Source organism: Aptenodytes patagonicus, chromosome 1 (assembly GCF_965638725.1).
Source record: "Aptenodytes patagonicus chromosome 1, bAptPat1.pri.cur, whole genome shotgun sequence".
Taxonomy (NCBI): domain Eukaryota; kingdom Metazoa; phylum Chordata; class Aves; order Sphenisciformes; family Spheniscidae; genus Aptenodytes; species Aptenodytes patagonicus.
In genome coordinates, this window is record NC_134949.1 from 195,420,059 (window position 1) to 195,438,409 (window position 18,351).

The window sequence follows — 18,351 nt, forward strand, 5'->3', positions numbered from 1 at the left end:
ATAACAAAAAGCAAATATTTAAATCTGTTTTAATTTTGTTTCAAGTTTATATTGATGATGTTCTCTTGCTTGAAACATTCTTCAAATTACTTTAGCCTAGAAAATTAGTTCTTTAAAGTCCCTGCTACTATATTGAATTCTTAGTTTAAGTGGATATTCAGGAATTACCATGGTTTCACATCTTGCATTGAAAAAGCAAAATAGTGAGTTGTTGGGGTTTTGTGGGTTGGTTTGGTTTTTTTTGTAACATCATCTTTCTGTAACTATTCGGTGAATAGTTGAGTGAGACAAATTATGGAAGTATTTGAAATTCTACAGTAATAGGGAATTTCTTCTTCAGAGACATTAAAATGGTGTATAGTTACTATACATTTGTGAGTACATAAAATATTTAAAAAGTAAGAGCCTGTTAATTACAGTTAAGTCTGTTCCCCATGATGTATGTTGAAATCCTTCATCAGTTTACTTGCTGTCCAGCAAATCAATGTCATCTATCACAAATCATCGTTAAGAGGCAGGTTTTAGAACCTCACAAGCTGGGTGTGAACAAATAGAGATCTAAATGTGCTGGTGACTTTAATAAAAGCACACGGCATCCACAACTTACGTACTTGGATCGTATTTGTAGACATGATGTTTTTAGAGTGGTAGAAAAAAAAGTTGAGCAGAATTTTATGCATTCTTTTCAGGAGAAATATGGAAATGGTGCATCAGTACAAGAACAATCCAGTAGATGAATTTATTGACTGAATGAATGTTATTGACTTCTTTTGTCATAAACTGTTTTTCTTGTTTTTACAGCCTAAACTTAGCATGGCCAAATGCAGGAGAAACGTGGAAAACTTTCTGGATGCATGTAGGAAGCTGGGGATACCAGAGGTAATTTAATTAAGTCTGTCATTTCTAGATGATCAAAAATGCAAAACACATTAATTACTTTAAAGCTGAAGGATAACTTTATGAACTAGTTTCTCAGCCATAAAGACATATAACTTAAAAAATTGATTTGAACAATGTGATTTAATACTACTTTATTGCATTTAAGTGGCTTATGTCATAGCACTTAAGAATTGCAACTTCTGTCTTAAATTAGTAATTCAGTGTTATCCCAAATACCTCCTTATCTTTGCCATGGAAAATAAATAAGGAATATGGCAATTAGGTAATATGTAATTAGGCAAAAGTTTGCACTTTTTTTTCATTTTACAACATAACTGCATTTTTACCTAGTGCTTTTTGAATATGGACTTCATTCTTTTTAAGTATTGTTTTTCCTTTTTTTACAATATTAAGTACTCTATAGTATGCATTGTAAAAGTGACTGATAACACACTCATCTCTTGTACTGAAACACTTCTGCAGTGATGTGAAGAAAACCATTGTGTGTTAAGTATGGAATGTACGTATGAGTAAGGTTGCTCTACAGTGTAGATGTGTTTCAGAAGTTGGAAATAGGGAAATTGCAGTGCTTGGTGTTTTCAGTTTTTCATTTAAGAATGGCAGCATTCATCATGTAATTTATTCTCATATTAATAAGGAATAATATCTTTATAACTAATGTAATGAATTCTGGAGTTTCATTGGGAATATTTCAAAGACTTCCTTATGGTCTAGAAGTACCTATTAAGAGAAAGTTAATTTCAAATACACGACCCTAAAAAGAAGGTAAAAGGGTTATACAAGATCTTTTTAATCTGAAAACATGAAAATTGCATAATGTATTTTCCCTGTGTTGTTGCCTACATATGACAATATAATTAAGACTGAGTTCTTTTTAGTATGTGTTTCAAGAATGCTGAAACAAAAGGCTATTTTGTGTGCATCTCCCCCACCACCCCCTTGGGGAGCAGATGATAATGCAAAGATTTCACTCTGGGAAAGAATTCCAGTTTGAATTCTTTATATTTTATCTGTATTTTAGCACTTGGTTTGGAGGACAGCAAAAGTAACAGTTCATTTTCACTATTTGTAGGAATTTTGAGAAGGAGACTTTTATCTTACAACTGCAATGAATGGTTCATTATAAATGTAATTTGAGAATTCAGTGTTATGGGCTGGGCCTCTAAGCTGTAATGGTTGATTTAGTTCTTGTAATTATGTAATTTATTATATTAGAATGATTTCATATTAAAGGTAAAATTTCATTTCAGAGAAGATCAAAATCTCAGTGCTGTGGGCTTGTAGACATGGAGTGTTTCTTAAGCTGCCCCAAAATTCATTGTCTTCTGATGCATCATAAATTATTCAGTAAATTAGAATACTAGTCAGGTTTTTCTGGATATAGTCTGTTAGGAAAGAAAAGGCCAAGAGCTGTTTTCATTGTTGTCAAGAGATCTTTCAGAAATGGAAATAAAACAGAAAAATTTACAAAGGTCCTTGCAGTGCCATACAGATGGGTAAGCTAAGCCTTTACTCTTGAGGTTTTTTTATTTTGGATTTCTTAAGTAAGCTTTCTGGAAAAATACCATTTTGTTTTTGATGAACAGACATTTTTATAAATTTATTACCCCTCCTCTTTAATGCTTCCATTGAAATTAGTGTAGAATTTTTTAGGATTTTTTTTTTATTTTATTAAAGTATTATTTGTTGCAGAGTTGCACAGCCCGTTAACCACAAGGCCAGATCTTACCAATCTGATTTATAAACTAACCATCCTTATGAATCTAAATAAGCGTTAACTTCTCTTGAGGGGCAAAACTCATTCACTTAAACATTAAATGAACGGCTTGCAGTTGTAAATTTATGATAGATTTTAAGTACTCTGAGGATTTTGATTACCTGTTGGTAATTTGCAAATGTATATGTTTGCTATATATTGTGAAAATCCATCGTGTTGCGGAACTAGGTGGTAGATGATAAACTTCACTGCATGTTGAAGGGATGTGTATTAGGAATACAAAGATGTATCGCAGCAAGTATGACAGTCAACTGTCAAAGTTTTTAAAGAACTACAGATGGTGTGTTTAATGCTGCTTCAGGTTGATGAGTAGTACATTGCCTAACTACTTCAGGACAAACCAGTAAAAGGGATGCAGTGAATTATTTCCTTTTTTTAAAACAAGCATCTTATGGGAAAGTGATAGGTTCCACTTATGGATCCTAATACCCATAGCTATTAGGCTTTTCTGTGATACTTGTGTCTATGTTTAGTTCCTGAGAATTAACTTGAAATTCTGCTGCATGGGGTTTTTTTAAGGATTTAAAATTGTCATAGTTCCTGTTGGTTTGTTTTCAGTTATTTATGGAATGGAATAGAGTACATGCTATTTCCTGAACTCCACAGGTTTAGAAAAATATCCTGTCAAATCATGTAAAATGAAACCAAGAAAATAGCTAAGTAATTACTGTGTTGTGCTGATGTGCATGGTCTCTTACTTCTGTGGCTTTGTGTCATAATAAGTATCAGAAGTTGGCATCTTGACCAAAGAATCACAAATACAAAATTCAGGAACATGAGCATCTCTTTATAAAGACCTGGTATGTAGATGATTCTGAAAGCCATTACCTGCCAGACGAGAATTTCAGTACAATGGGTGACATGTTGAAATCACTTTCTGTTAATGGCCATATGATGCTCCTGATCATATGTAGAAGGGACGTGCTGGATCATATGCAAAAGGGATGTTTTAAGCATATGGTTCTCACCCTTTAATAAGAAACTAAATAGCAAGGCTCTTACTGCACTGGTAGACTATCAAAAGTGTGAGAATTGTAGGACAATAAACTTGTGTCCAGTTTTGCCACTAACTTTTCCTGTAGAGCCTTATCAGAGATCTTTGTAAATGATCATTTTTTGAGACAAAACAAAATTTTTGTTTGGTGTGAGAAAGGGATGCTGGCAGGTAAGCACCTGAAAGCCTGAAGATTCAGAAAATGTCTGCCATGCCCCTCAGGAGGCATATGACAGAAAAGGTACAATCTTTGTCACTTAGAAAAGTACAAAAGAAGACTTTATTTTACACTGTTAACTAAAAACTGCCAAATTGCCTAACCTCCTCTGTAATAGCGATAGAATGACAAACGCTCCTACTTTTTGGCTGACACAGATTGAATAAGCAAGTGGCAGTAGATGCGCGGTAAGTAGGGGGTGCCTGTCCTACTGCATTTTTCAGAATGACACGCAGTACTTGGATGGTGCCATTCACTGGAGTAGATTGTTAATGTCATATGAACCCGCTACTGACACCACCTATAATGCTTACCCAGTCCACCTATATCGCACCCACCCTCTTACACTTTCTGGGTTTAAAAAATAAAGCTATTTTTTTGATTTATTTCGCTTTGTGTGTAAGCGTGGCCTCCGAAGTGTCAAATGTACCAGTTCTAATGCAGTTTTAGTCTTCTTAGTGACATCTCATCCCAGAGGTATTAAAAAAGATCAGGAGAGTCTGAATTATTATCACATGAGTATGTTTGTAAAGTTATGGAAGTATTTTGGTTTCAACTGCTCTTTCAGAAAACCAGTAACAACATACATAAATAAAGACAAAAATAGTCATATACATTTCTTCAACTTGTCAGTTGCCACATTAGAATCAGTGTTCATGCTAGTAGCAAAGAAGTAGACTTTCCCATTTTAACCTGCAAATCAATAATTTAATTAAGCTTTCATTCTTGGTAGCTGTTATTCTTGGTAATCCATATTACAGAGCATTTTTTCTTATGCACTTTCAGTAATGTTAGTGTTAACAAATATTCCTGTCAAAAGGAAAAAATAACTGATTTGTGGTGGGCTGAATGATACTTTATTACAAGTGAGATTTAGACCCAAACAAAGCTGTAAATGCAATATGTTATTCAAAAGGCAAAAGTTACAAGTTTTGGTCTGCATTTCTTCTAGTTTTCAATTATGAACAAATATGGCATATCAGAGGTAGGACCTTCTAAGCATTTTGTCAAAAAAGGAATTGAACAAAGTATTTTCAATGTTTGTGAGCCAAAATGCAGAAGTTATCTTTTTACAAAGACATAAAAATTAATTTTTATGATCTGCAACTTACACTAATGTAATATATAAACAGTTTAGGCACTTGAGCATCTTTTGGCCCTTTATGAGGCCTCTTCAGGTCAGAGAAATTAGGTAGAGTTATTTTTAAAAAAAGGAAAGACAGTCTTTCCCCACATACCAGACACACCTTGTCAATCTTCATATAGCTTGAAGAAAAGATAGACTTAAGTTATGATGATTAATACTAGAATGGTAATTTCTGTTGATAAAAGGTAGTGATAAAATGAAATCTTTCACAGCCAGTTGTTACAGCAGGTTTATCGAGCTTCTGTGTTCCAGCATGTCAGTAGTGGTGCAGCACGATTTAGTGGGACAAGTTATTTCTCTGGTGGGAATGAAAGACTTCTGCCATGTCTCTCAAATTTTCAGTCAGCTACTTGGTGTGCACATACTGAACAGAAAGGAGTGTGATGGTAAGAAATGGCTTTTTGGATCTCAGGTCATCATATGAAAGTTCAGATTACAAAAGGCTTAGCTGTGCCCCTTCCTGTGACTTTCGAGTCCTGCAGACAGGAGCTATTACTGCATCTCACCTCCTCCCCGAAAACTAGGTTATGTTGCAATGTCAGCCAGAATTATTCTAAAAATCAATATGATTTGTGTTAGTGTAGGAATTGCTAATTAAGTAAAACAAACAGAAAAAAACAGGAGGCTTTTGTATGCTAAAACTGGCAGAACAAAGTAAAAGAAGTAACCAAGCAGAGAGTGTCAAGTGTTTTATCTTCTATCCACCTATTAGTTGTTCAACTGGTAATCATGTTTCTCAGTTTAATGCAAGGTATATTTTCATTACCACTTATGCTTGTTTTCTGATCAATTCACGTAATCAGTTACTTCTCCATAGTTTCATCAGGAGGCATCCATGAAGTTGCAGTAAGTTTTATGAGGTATGACTCCTTTCTCCACCCTTTCGTTCTGGGCTCGGTAATGTACACTATTTGGCCTACAGTATGGAGTTAAGTGGCTCAGTATGCTGTCAATTAGAGTACTGAAAGCATAATTCTGAGGTTCCTTTCATTTGTGTTTTGAGTATAGCACATATGCACTACAGACTTCATTCTTTAATGCACTATGGACTTCATTCTTTAATGCACTTCTGCAGACTTACTCGACTTCTTTTACCAGTCAAAATTTGAGGAGGTTGGTTTTGAAATGCTGTCTGTTTTCACAGTCACTGCAGGAGCATGTAGAGTGAGGGTGGTTTGTGCACACAAACAGCTGGTTATGCTTTTGCTGTTCCCATTCTGTCTTACTGTGTTTATTTTGCGTGCATGATTTTGGCAGCTGTATGATTTAATCATGTAGCTTCATAGACATAACAAGTCAGTCCATAAATGTAATGATTAAGTATATAGATCTTTTTAGTTCTTACTAGTAATCATTTCAGTCTCCTAAATGAGAAGGGCAGTGCTTGCGATGGATGGGTGGGTGGTTGGTTGTCTTTGAGACTTTGGGTGGGGGTCATGTACTTTTTCACTATTTCATGATGTCATGTTTAGTTTGGTATTTTCATTTCACAGCATCTGTAAAATTCTGGTAACTTAAGTGGAAATACATTCACCATTACTGAAAAGCTTTATTTTTTTTTTATCTAGAGTTACATTACAGAAGTTTAAAATACATACAATATAAATATTTTACTTAATAAGGTGTGAATGTAACACTAAATTACCCATTGTCCCAGAACACACAAAAATAAGCAAAAATGATCAGACATTTCTCAGGCTTCCCCAGGTTTCACTGAATTTCTCTAAGCACAGCATGGCGGTTCCCATAGGAAGTTTCTTCTGCATGTGTTGGCTGTTTCTGTACGCTTTCGCTTCTCCTGTATACTGCTTAGTATGTTAATCTCTGGTTAGCAAGTTCTTCAGTGCCTGTAAAAATTCAACCTATTACCAGCTCTCATTCCTTAACTCTGAAATTACTTCCTTCTCTATTTGACTGCAGTAAGGACTGTTTGGGGGGGGGGGGTGTGGTGGTGGCCCAAAATAAAACAAGAACTTTTTTTTTTAAAAGTTCTGTCAAATTTTTTATAGAAATTTAAGTTCAATGTATCTTAGATTATTTTTGGGATATATTTGCAACAAGTAGGAATTAAGTCTTGTATGCTATTTTAAAATTAATCCAGCATTTGCTGGGTTTATTGGTGTCTTTGGTAAAAGTGCAATATATTACATAGCTGATAGTCATGAGTGAGTAGTTTGTTTGCCCTAAAATTTGTTTCTCTGGTAAGCAGCTTGTGGATGTAGATGTTCTTGAATGCAGTACTAGTCCTACCCCATTTTTAAACAAGATCAGCATGTTTTGTTCTGTCTGTGAGTTTTCATCCTTTAGAAAAAGCCAAATACCATTGCATTGAAGTTTATATCACCTGTCTGTGAGCTTTCATCCTTTAGAAAAAGCCAAATACAGTTGCATTGAAGTTTATATCGCACTAGAATTTTGAGTTGAAAAAATTCTGAAAAATTACTGTAAAAATGGCAGTGTTGTTGCTAGGCAGGGTGTTTTTCCCCCTCCGTGTATCTGCTGGCCTAGGTAACAAAATTAAAATTTTGCAGCTTTTAACTCCTGTTAAAGCTAGAACCAGGCATGGTAAGCAAAAAAGAAAAAGAAAAAAAAAAGTGTCCCTTTTTTCTTTGATATGAATGACAGTTCTGACTTCCAGTTTCACTAGTCACTTTTCAGGACAGAAAGGCCTTTTAAATATTTTAAAGTTTAATTTATTGCCAACTAGACCTTGAAACTTTGCACTAACAGAAAACAGACATCCGAACTTCCGTGTCTTCATTTATTGGGTGCACTGTCAATTCATTAAGTAAGTGAAACTGAAAAGCTACTAAAGAAACACAGTGTTCCTCTGAAACAGGGGATCTCTTTCCTGCTTTGTATATTTTTATTTGGTAAATATTCACCATCTTTGTTGATAGTAAGGCCTCACTTGCAATGTAAAATGGTGTATCTTAGACTGTGTTTTGAAAGTACTAGTTGTTGCTTGGTTTGATTTTAATGTTAAATATTGTGTGTGCATATTGATATTATTATTACATATTACATTGCATTTTGTATAGCTAGTCTAGAGTAAATTGCTACATGAAGTCATTGATACTTTCCAAAAAAAGTATGGGAATCTAACCTGCTAATAACTTTTAAAATGCTACCTAAGGAATTTAGTGTCAAATTCTTCAGTTTAGAAACTATTCAAATTAAGTATAGTTAGTGCTACATTGACTTTTTCAGTTTCCATCCCAGGGTATCATTTAAGATGATATTTGAATACCAAGTTTTAGATTATTTATTATGTTAGAGAATTTTGCATACTTCTAAATTTAAGTACTTTTTCTTGAGACTTCATATTGCTGCTGCTTGTGCTTTTAACACCTTTCTAACCCACTGTTTGCTATTGTATAAGTTAGATTTTACAACTGGTTCCATTTAAGTATTTGAATAAGGCCCAGATGGACAAAGGTGTGCAGATCTCATTGGAATAAGTGGATCATATGCACCTCCTTACCCTTGTGAATCTGGGCATAATTTTGGAAGGATTTGAAGGCCTGAGCTCTTCTATCTTAACATTGTTATTATACGATAGCTTCAGTATTTAGAGGAATTAAAAGAAAGCTGGCGTGTCTAGTGACTAAGGCAATACTAGGAAGAAACTATTCCTACATGTTTATGCTAGAATATTGTGATAATTTATTTATCAATATCTTTCTATTTTTGTATTTTTAATTTTATGCACTGTTTTTTTCTGTTCTAATGGCTGCCCTTCGGGATAGGCTGACCTCTGCTCTCCGTATGACATCCTGCAGTCGGATATTCGTCACATTCGAAAGACTGTTGACACTCTGCTCGCCCTCGGGGAGAAAACCCCACAATCAACTTCTACCTTTCGCTCCTGGGATCTAATAGGCTTTTGTCTTTTCCACATACTTTTTATAGTCTTGATGTATATAACTTATCACTGGAATGTGCTAACAGCATAACCTGTTCGCATGTGCACACAAACTTTCTGCTTTGTCTCTGACAAATTACAGGTACTTAATTTCCTTCCTTTGTCTTACAAACTTCTCCCTTTCCCTCACTTCCCTTCCTTGTAATATCTTTATTAATCTCTTGAAATAGGGGAGAGAGGGAGTAGCATCTTGAAGGCAAGTCCCATCTCTTCTCCCCCCTCCAGCTCTAGTTTAAGAACTTATGTACCTCTTTATTTATAGTTTGTTTTCTTTTATGTTGCCTAGACTACACACTAAATGTGTTAAAGCAGAGAAGCTACTCTTATCCCACTTTTAGGTGGAGGCTAGATGTGTATCACAAGCTAAACAGAACTGAGCCTCTTACTTTTTGTGAAAATCGAAGAATGCTGCAGATATTTAAGCAACTGAGGTGGCACTTCAACAGGTGATAGTATTTTCTGAGTTGGTGCCAATTATCTCAACGTACATTGTGTTAAGAGCACTTAGAGAACTCTCTTTCAAATTATTGTTATTTTTTAATCCTTGAGATTAACAAGAGTACTGTAACTTTAAAGATTGTTGGTCATCTCTACTGTTCTGATTAAATTCCATACTGGAGTAGTTACGTTTTCCTACTTACATTTTGTTTTCCTCCAGATTCCACAGAATAATCTTTTTCTTCTGTTGCACAAAGCAGTGTTGAACTGCTTTTAAACACTTGCTATGTTACACCCCAAAGATGACTGTAAATTAGTGGTGGCTATGAGCAACCCATAATAGGCAAGGGACTTTAGAATGTTTCAGGATGAAGATGGTGGAGTACAGTGTGATGCCATAAGATAGTTTGAGAATAAGCTGTTAGATTCCTGTATCTGCCATTCTTATGTGTGACATCAAGCAAGTCACATCACTATCTTGTCGCTGTTTCATCACCTGTGCAACTGCAGGTAATGTTTGTTTGTTTGTTTGTTTGTGTAACGAATGTAACAAAGACAATGTAGCTAGGAAAATAGATCATCCTGGAAGACTCTAGATTTTCCATCCTACGAGGTTTTAAAGAATTGGTTAGATAAACATTAGCCAGGAGGCGTTTTGGTATGTTTGAACTCTGCCTATGGTTAGAGTGCTGGACTGATGACCTCCATTTCCCTTCCAGTTCTGTGTTCTGTTCATCTATTGTAAAACTTGAATAAGGCAATTTTTTTCTTGTTTTACTCTGCATGAACATGAAATATACAAATGAAAATTGATTGAAAAATACAAAAACCTTGAATATAAACCTATATTGACATTGCAATATTGGCCTAGATGCTGTTGGCTACATTTGTAATTCAGTCTCAAGCTAGCTAACCAAAGGACCTCAGTTTCGTGTCCGTGAAATAAAAACGTTCATTTCTCACTGCCTAGTATATAAAAAAATTACCTATAGACTTTCAGAGAATAACTAGCATAAGAACTTGTATGTTACTGATTATTCTGGCCATATGGTTATGATTTAGTGCTACACTATAAATATTCCCATTCCACAGATACTTGTAAAATTTTATTAAAAAACTTCTAAATGCAGTTCTGTTCCTGGTTTCCATGGCTGAAATATATACATACATATATAAAAAGGATGAAATGTATAATTAGATATGTATTTTAAGATGGAAAAATTAATTTCAGACAATGGATAAATCCAATTTTTTTAAAGCATTTAGTGTCTAGCAGCTTCCAGTGCATACATATATAACAACTCTGTTGTAAAGAGTGTCTTCTGTGACCAGGCATGAGTTCAGTGAGTGCTCCTAGGTTCTTTATACTTGAGGCAAAGGTATTAGTTAGGTGGGTGTGTAGCTATAGACTTGTGCCCTCATCCTGCACAGGCCTGTCTTCTAACTGTGTGGCTCGTTTCAGTGATTCCGACACCGGACACTTGCTTACTCCGGATCGGAGCTCAACATTTAAGCTTCCACTTTCAGCAGATCTTTGTCTTGATTTTCGTTGTCTTGTTTTAACGCTGTTGATTTCCTAGTGAAACTGAGAAAGTGACATAAAGCTTGAATCAGTTCAGAATCTATTAATTGTATGATTCTTTATAATCCAGTGTTGGTATTTGAGACAAAAGTGATGTCTTCTCTTGGGCTGGGATTTTACTCCTGCTCCCGTAAGTGGTAAACAGGTCTCCTGTCAATGCTTTGTGTTGTGCACCCCTTATATAGTACCGATCTACATGTATGAGTATATTTTAACATTTTTTGAAATTAGAAAATCAGGTGGTGAAAGTTGTTGATACCGTCCTATAGTACACATCTGTCTCATTGTCTAATATTATGTCTGATTATCCACTGTATTCAGTAGCTTTGGGAGGGAGGTAAGAGAAGTAGTATATCAGTGTGTTTTGCATTTCCAGTGCGCAGAAATGGAAGTTCATGTCTTCAGTGTTTTTGAGTGTTTTGTCAGACTAGACACTGGGTTAGAAACTGAACTACTGTTGTGCCAATGTAGACCAACTGAACATACCCCAGTCATAACAACGCACAAGTCATAACAGTCATAACAATAATAATCTCTCAAACTTGTCCAAAGTTTTAACTTTACATATGCCTACCATGCAAACGGAGTTGTCTTTTAGTTACTTTGAGTACATTTTCTCACTATTCTCAACTATGACAATATACAGTAATTAAAGTGTAACATTACAAGCACTTTCTTGTAGTTACGGAGTTGAAGCCATCTGTGAAATCAAACTGTGAAAAATGAACATTCTTGCTTCATGACAAGCACAGCCTTACTACCATACATGAAGTTTATCCAGTTTTGTATTTTTTTGGGTTGTTATTGATAACACTTCCGAATATACATAAATCTTACACGGAAAGGAGTAGTAAAATATACCCTTATGTTTCTCGAAATGTGAATATAGTAATGGTTCTCAAAATATATTTCAAACATTATGCAAATGTGAAAAATACCTGTCTGCCCATCCCTGAAGCCAATAATTCTCCCACTAAATGGGGAGGTGGAAACTAAAACATGTATGTAGCTCATTAATCTACTCTAATGGGTTCTTTGCAAAATTCGGAGTCCTGTTTCTGTGTTGGTGTTCCTGTGGCTTTAGTACTTGGGAAACCAACAGTTCAACTGACTGGTGGTTCTCCACCTTTGAGGAGATCCCAATATTGAGACATTTGGTTATATACGATTGGTACTTACTGCTCACAGCCAGTCACGTGATTAAGTTGATGACCTTGGGTTTAAAAACTGTACATTGTAGTTCACCCACATATTCATTGATAACATGAATTATATTTGCTCCCCCATTTCTTTCCCCATTCAGTTTTTTCCATTGCAATGGTCATCAGATATTTTCAAATTGTGATTTCTTCATAAATTGGTCTACTACAATCTGTATTGTGCCCATCATATTGATTTTTCTTTTATCCTGTGGAGGTTATCTCATCCATACTGCAATAAAGTAACAAATACAAATTGCAGTGGATATACATGCAGGTAAAAAGGGTTTGCACTGGATTACAAGTGCCATTTTGATGTGAGGATTTGGCTTTCTTTTTCCTTGAGCCAGAAAACAGATAAATACGTTCAAGTGCAGTGTAATGCAGTGTAGTAGTCCTTCAAATCCTTTTTCTTGTATATTAACAAACTTTTACAGCTAAAAGCTGTATATGGATCCCATTGTGTTCCTAATATGTTTTCTGAAAGTTACACTTAATGTGAACGGGGATTGAATTAGACCTGAGCAAGTACTCAGCCTGGTTTTCTCCTCCATATACATTAATAAACTTCCAAATTATTGCCATGTAATTGTTTTTCACAAAAAAGAAGTATTCTTAGCATTTTACTCCTGTTACAAAAAAATGAAAGCAGTCATATATGCGGGTTTAGAAAAAATGGTAGAGCAGGTTTTGTGAACCTTTGCCATTTCCTTCATTTCTAGCACATAAAGCTGCATTATGCAGAAAGAGCAGTATAAAAATGCTTTAAGGTAGTGACCCATTCTACTTTGATGATACAAAACGCTCTCATTCCTTCACTTTATCTCTCGGAATTTAATATATAAGGTTATGGTATAATTGATATTTCCCCTGTAGGTATACATTTTCTCTTACTGTTTCATGTGTGTCTGTCTTTATTAAGTTTTTTGTTCCTTGCAGTTTCAGGTCACTGTTTTCTTAGCATGTTAGAATGAAACTGTGAGGCATTTTGGCAAAATATATTGTCTACTTTTAAAATTTTATGGCTCAAGGCCAGAATTCTTAAAAGGGTCCAAAGCCCACCATCTGCAAATACAGTTTTGTAAATATTTGCAATTTATTACATATTCAGAAGATGCACATATTTAGACATATAACTGGCTATGACTCCAAATACAGAACTGCAGCTGCAGTATTGAAGGTCTGGGGATTTTTTTGCTTTGTCACATCTGGTCATAAGTGTATTCTTTACAAAACATACTAATCTTTCCATTGGAAATTAAAAGGAAACAATGATGAAATATACCTGTAGCCTTAATTACTGTGCTTTTTTTTATCTTCTGCTCTTTTCTTTTGTACTTCAAATGGTAACTTCAGGACATTTGGACACATGCAGACATCAACAGTAATAGTAGAGAAGGAAAATACATATAAAAAGACATAATTTCAAATTGCCTTAGATATGTGAAAAAGTAAATATTTGCTATAGTTTTTTCAACTCTTTAAAAAGAAAACTTGACCTTGACCTAGCAAAATTTCAAGGTTTTGTGTATTTGACATGTTTGCTTAAATATAAGGCCCTGATGTTTCTTTTAGTGACTTTCCATTTCAGAGTAGTTGGCTCCAAACATTAAATGATGGGCATTACATGGACTTATTTTTTTAATTTGTCCTTGGAGAAACTACACATTCCAGTATTTGTTTTATGAATATTTTATTTTTTCCCTGTAGATCTGAAATCTCATATTCTGCAAATACAAGAAAGAAAGATAAAGGCTCTTGCCAAATTGTAGAATTCCATTTCTCTGTATTTTTGCTAACAAATACAGTTGGGCCCTGCTGTTATCATGATTCAGTCATTTCACTGCTTGCCCATATGATATAATGGCAACAATTACTTTTTTTGATGAATATTTACTGTATCTGACTTGCCAAGCTGCTTGCCCTAGCATAAACCAATTCAAACAGTTGTCTTGACTTTGAAGTCATCTGATGTCAAAGAAAACAGATATGTATGTGTAGCGTGTCACGTATCGTTGTGGGATCGGTGTCCTTGTGTATTCCTGGTTTTCTTCTACATCGTCTAAATCAGACGTTTTGCTCCAGGATTAGAAACTTGCCCTGGCAAGTACATGCACACATGTATGTTTGTGGGTACACCTGTTTTACTGTCGTCTTGTGTTGCTTTGTGACTCAGCCTTCTGGCTGCTGCCTCCTTTTTGTGCCTTCCCCCCCCCCCCCCCCCCCCCCCCCGTCAAAAGGAGTTTGTTCTTTTGCTTCATGATGAGTTTGAAAACATCTTTATCCATTCAAAATGGCTATGTGTCTGTAGAAAGTGGTTTGCTTGCAACACATAATTAAGTTCCTCTGTGTTCTTAGGGAGAAAAAATACATTAAAAGTTTTGATCTTCATTTTTGTGGTAGATAGAGAAGAGAGATATTCATGCTGCTGTGAGTGGAGTGGCAGCCCTTCCCTCCACAACTGTTTTTAAAGATTTTTAGACTGGTCTTGAGAATTAGTAGCCAGTTCTTTTGTCTGTCTTTCTGGGGTTTGTTCAGCGATGGTTTCAACAGGGGTATTTTTAGAGAGGCGATTCATACTACTATATTGAAGTGTTATGGGTTTGATGTTGATGTAAAAGGGATGGAAATCTTATCAAAGATGGGGAGGGAGAAGTAGGTGAGGTTGAGTCTCCTCAGAGTCATGGGTGAGTTCTTCTCTTGGTTGGTCAGGCATATTGTCTCAAAATGCCAAGATTTAAGAAAAGGTTTGAAATCTTCATGGCCTGCAGCTTCACAGCTCTGCTGTCAGTGGTTTCTAGATAGCAGTTGTAGTGGGTTAGAGAGTGAGGCAGAGCATGGAAAATGGACTTGAGACACCTGGGATCTTGACCCAAGGTAACTGCTGTTATGCAGAAAGCTGAGTTGGTTATCAGTGTGCTCTGGATTCCATCCTTGGCAGGATTTGATTTTTCTTATTCTGAGAAGAGTTAAATATATTACTATAAAGCCGTGATTTGAAAAGTATGTGAGCAGGGTTGATGAAAGCCATTTACAAAGCTTTGAAGATAGTGATTAGGGCTTAGAGTAGAGAATGGATTCGTGACACGTTAAGATGAAGTTTGTAATTTTTAGGAGATGGCGTAGGTCTCACTCAGTTTTGGAAAGTTCATCATAGCTGCATGCTTAACTGCAGAACTATAAAATACTAACCGAGTTCCACCTTCTGCTTAATAAGAGAAGGCTGTCAATTGTATATGTTTCAAGCACTAATGAAGAATGATGTATAATATGAAAAAGTAACATGCTGTGAAACTTCTCACTCCTAGAACACAGTTTACAGTCCTGGTTTTTTTTATAGACCTCCTTAAATAGCCTTCCTTATTTGAGTAGGCATCTTGTAAATACAGCAGGGGGGAGAGAGGTTGCTTTATGCAAACTGGATTACTATACTGTATTTAAAAGAATTAGAACATGCATTGTCTTTAAAAGGAGAAAAATTATATTGGATCGGGTTTTTATATGAAATGAGGCATGCACTCCTTTATGCTTTTAGTGAAAATGTGCTTATAAACAACTGCAAAATTCCTAGCGAGAAAGCATGCCAGACTAGTTCTGAGTGCTGTAAGGTGCCACAAAAATGGTAAGTTTAGAATTTAAGTTTTTCTAAGGGCAACATCCTTAACTGTGGCTTTTCCAGCAAATTTGGCTTCAATAGAAAAATTTAGAATATTCTCAAACATATATATCTAGCAAGGTAGGTTGTTTTGGGGCTGGGTTTTTGGATTCGATCCTTACCCTTCAGCCTTGTAATGCTAATAGCTTAGTTTTCAGATATTGGATTCAGCAGGCACTATTATTTAATGCCTTTTGTCTAGCATGGAAGACTAATGAAATACTGGCATGTTGTGGGCCACCAAATCTGTGAAACAAGAGCCTATTGTGCAAGGAAAGAAGTAGAAGAGCGTGGAGAGAATGCAAATCAGACATCTGAAGTGAAATGTTATTCTCGATAAATAAGATGAATATATTTTGGTTTAAAATTATCTGCATCAGAGTGTTGTAGACTTTTATATGAACTGTGTCCCAAGACTTCAGATTGGCAAAATATTTTTTAGTAAAAAACATAAATTTGAAGTAGAAATATTTTGGTTTTTTTTTTTTTTTTTTTCCTTTTATTTGATATCACTATCTCTACCTTCTTTTCTAGCTACTCCAGTGCTAATCAGGTATCAGTTTAGGAGTTTGCATCCTAAAATATATTGATATATTTCTCTGGAAAAGACACTTTTTTCCAGAGGAATAAAAGCTGGGAGAACTGTTTCTGACAGCTTGCAGGTCCTTATCTCAGTCAGAAGAACAAACAAGAATGAACTGCAGAACCCAGTGTCTTAACTTAAATGACCAATTTAGGGTAGGTTTGGAATGGAAATCTGGGTGATGAGCTGGGATAGCTGCAAGGTGGGGATATTCCTTTGTGCTGACTGGGCAAATAGCTCCAGCAGAGAGGGGCACGGTAGCAGGCAGGAATGGGGGGCAGTTGCCGCAGCTGTCTGGTCAATGTGAATCAGAATCCACAAACTCAATGGAAGTGGAAACCCAGCGTTAGCAGATCACCAGAATGTTGCAGCATCTTCCATGTGGAGAAATGTATGTTGTCCGTCTCTTGCAGACCTACTCAGCCAAGCTCCTTGAAAATTACCTGTTTGAAATTGTTTCTTGGGTCTGTGAGTGCAGAAGGAATCCACAGTGTGTGTTTGGTGTTCTGGGCTATAACCATGAACCTTAAAAAAAATAATTACAAATTAAGTTTAAAATAAATCTTTTAAACATAAGATAGTAAAATATTAAAACATCTTAACTAGTGAATATAAAATGTAAACATAAAATATAGATAAATTACAGTTATCGGTATTAGATGCCATGCTTGTGAATGAATTTTGGCTCTCACTTTTTAGGCTCAGTAGTTAATAGGTAAGTTTCACAGTTCTTGTCTCATTGAGGCTGGAGTGGGGTGTGAGGAACTTGACAAAAAATTTAAGCAAGCTAAGTGTTGGTTGTGCATAAAGGAAATACTCATTAACAAAAGAAAGTCATAAACATCAGAAGAAGCGGAGCAGCTGTTTAATACTGGTACTACTCTGATGGAGCTGTGGCCCACTGGAGGGGATTTCCTGAGCAAAGACTGGACAACAGTGGAAGCCGATAAAAGCAATTAAACATAGGTGCATAACATGATAAAAACTGTATTAATTGTTCTTGTATGTATCAGTTCCATCATCCTGAATATTATATTTAGTTTTAACGGTTCACAGGGGTCAGAGAAGGGACTAGAGCTGAACAAAATGTGTCATGAGAAGAGAGGTTGAAAAGATTAGTGACGCTTAAATTGGAGATATAATCAATGTGAATATGAGGAAGGGTGACAAAGGACCATGAGTTGCATAAAGATAAAATAAGAGACCCTTAGTTGACATTACAGAAGCAAGAAGAATATTCAGTAGAAGACAGGCAATTAATTAAAATAGAATCTCAAATGCATCAGTACTTTTAGAAGCTAAAAGTTTATTGAACAGCTAAGAGATTCAATACTGAGAATATCAAAACAACCCTCTCTTTCTGAAAAATCAGTGTCCCATGTCTGCTGATGGTCACGTACGGATGCTTAGGGAAAGAACAGAAGGTTAGATCACGTAGATGATGCCTTTTCAAACTTAAAGCAATCTGACATGCACAGTGTAAGGACTTCACGAGCCAGACACCGTATCCACGTGTTTGTGTTTAATAGCGTTGTTTGGGTTTCTATCTGTATATTTTTGTCATCCCACTTCTGGCTTCCATGTTGTGGCACTAAGTCTCACAGGTGTAATTATGGTTTATGTGATGTAGTCTAGCCTTTCCGTTTATTTTTTTATAAACCTGCTGCCTGATTTCATAATGTCATGGATTTCATTAACGGGAATACCCAGTTACATTAAGAAAAACTTCTTTTTAAAGAGAGCCAACCATGACACAAGGCTACCTCTCTAAGCAAGGCTTTCTGTAATTATTCACTGGGAGCGTCTTGTTACCTGTAGGAGATACAGTATTTACTGTTTGACTGTCTTCTGGTGTAACAGCCTCTGTGGACAGCCAGTAGGTTTCATCCTGGCCATGACTGCTGTGTCCTAATGGTGAATAAAGTTGAGTCCTG

The 18,351-nt window shown here is 35.7% G+C and overlaps 1 protein-coding gene across 8 annotated transcripts in view; it reads left to right on the forward strand.

Moving 5' to 3' along the window:
- LRCH1 (leucine rich repeats and calponin homology domain containing 1) overlaps positions 1-18,351 on the forward strand; it is a 140,328-nt gene that overhangs the window by 119,505 nt on the left and 2,472 nt on the right. For 4 of the 8 annotated variants that reach the window (XR_012997557.1, XR_012997558.1, XR_012997576.1 and 1 more), the window contains 2 exons: positions 802-879; positions 8,785-9,042. Coding sequence is in view for 4 of the 8 variants with exons in the window: in XM_076363772.1 (XP_076219887.1) it covers positions 802-879; positions 5,853-5,885 (111 nt within the window). In the remaining 4 variants the exon portion in view is untranslated. Of the gene's footprint in view, positions 1-801; positions 880-5,852; positions 5,896-8,784; positions 9,043-18,351 lie in introns of those variants that run through there. The other 4 variants (XM_076363766.1, XM_076363779.1, XM_076363777.1 and 1 more) reach the window with 2 other exon arrangements.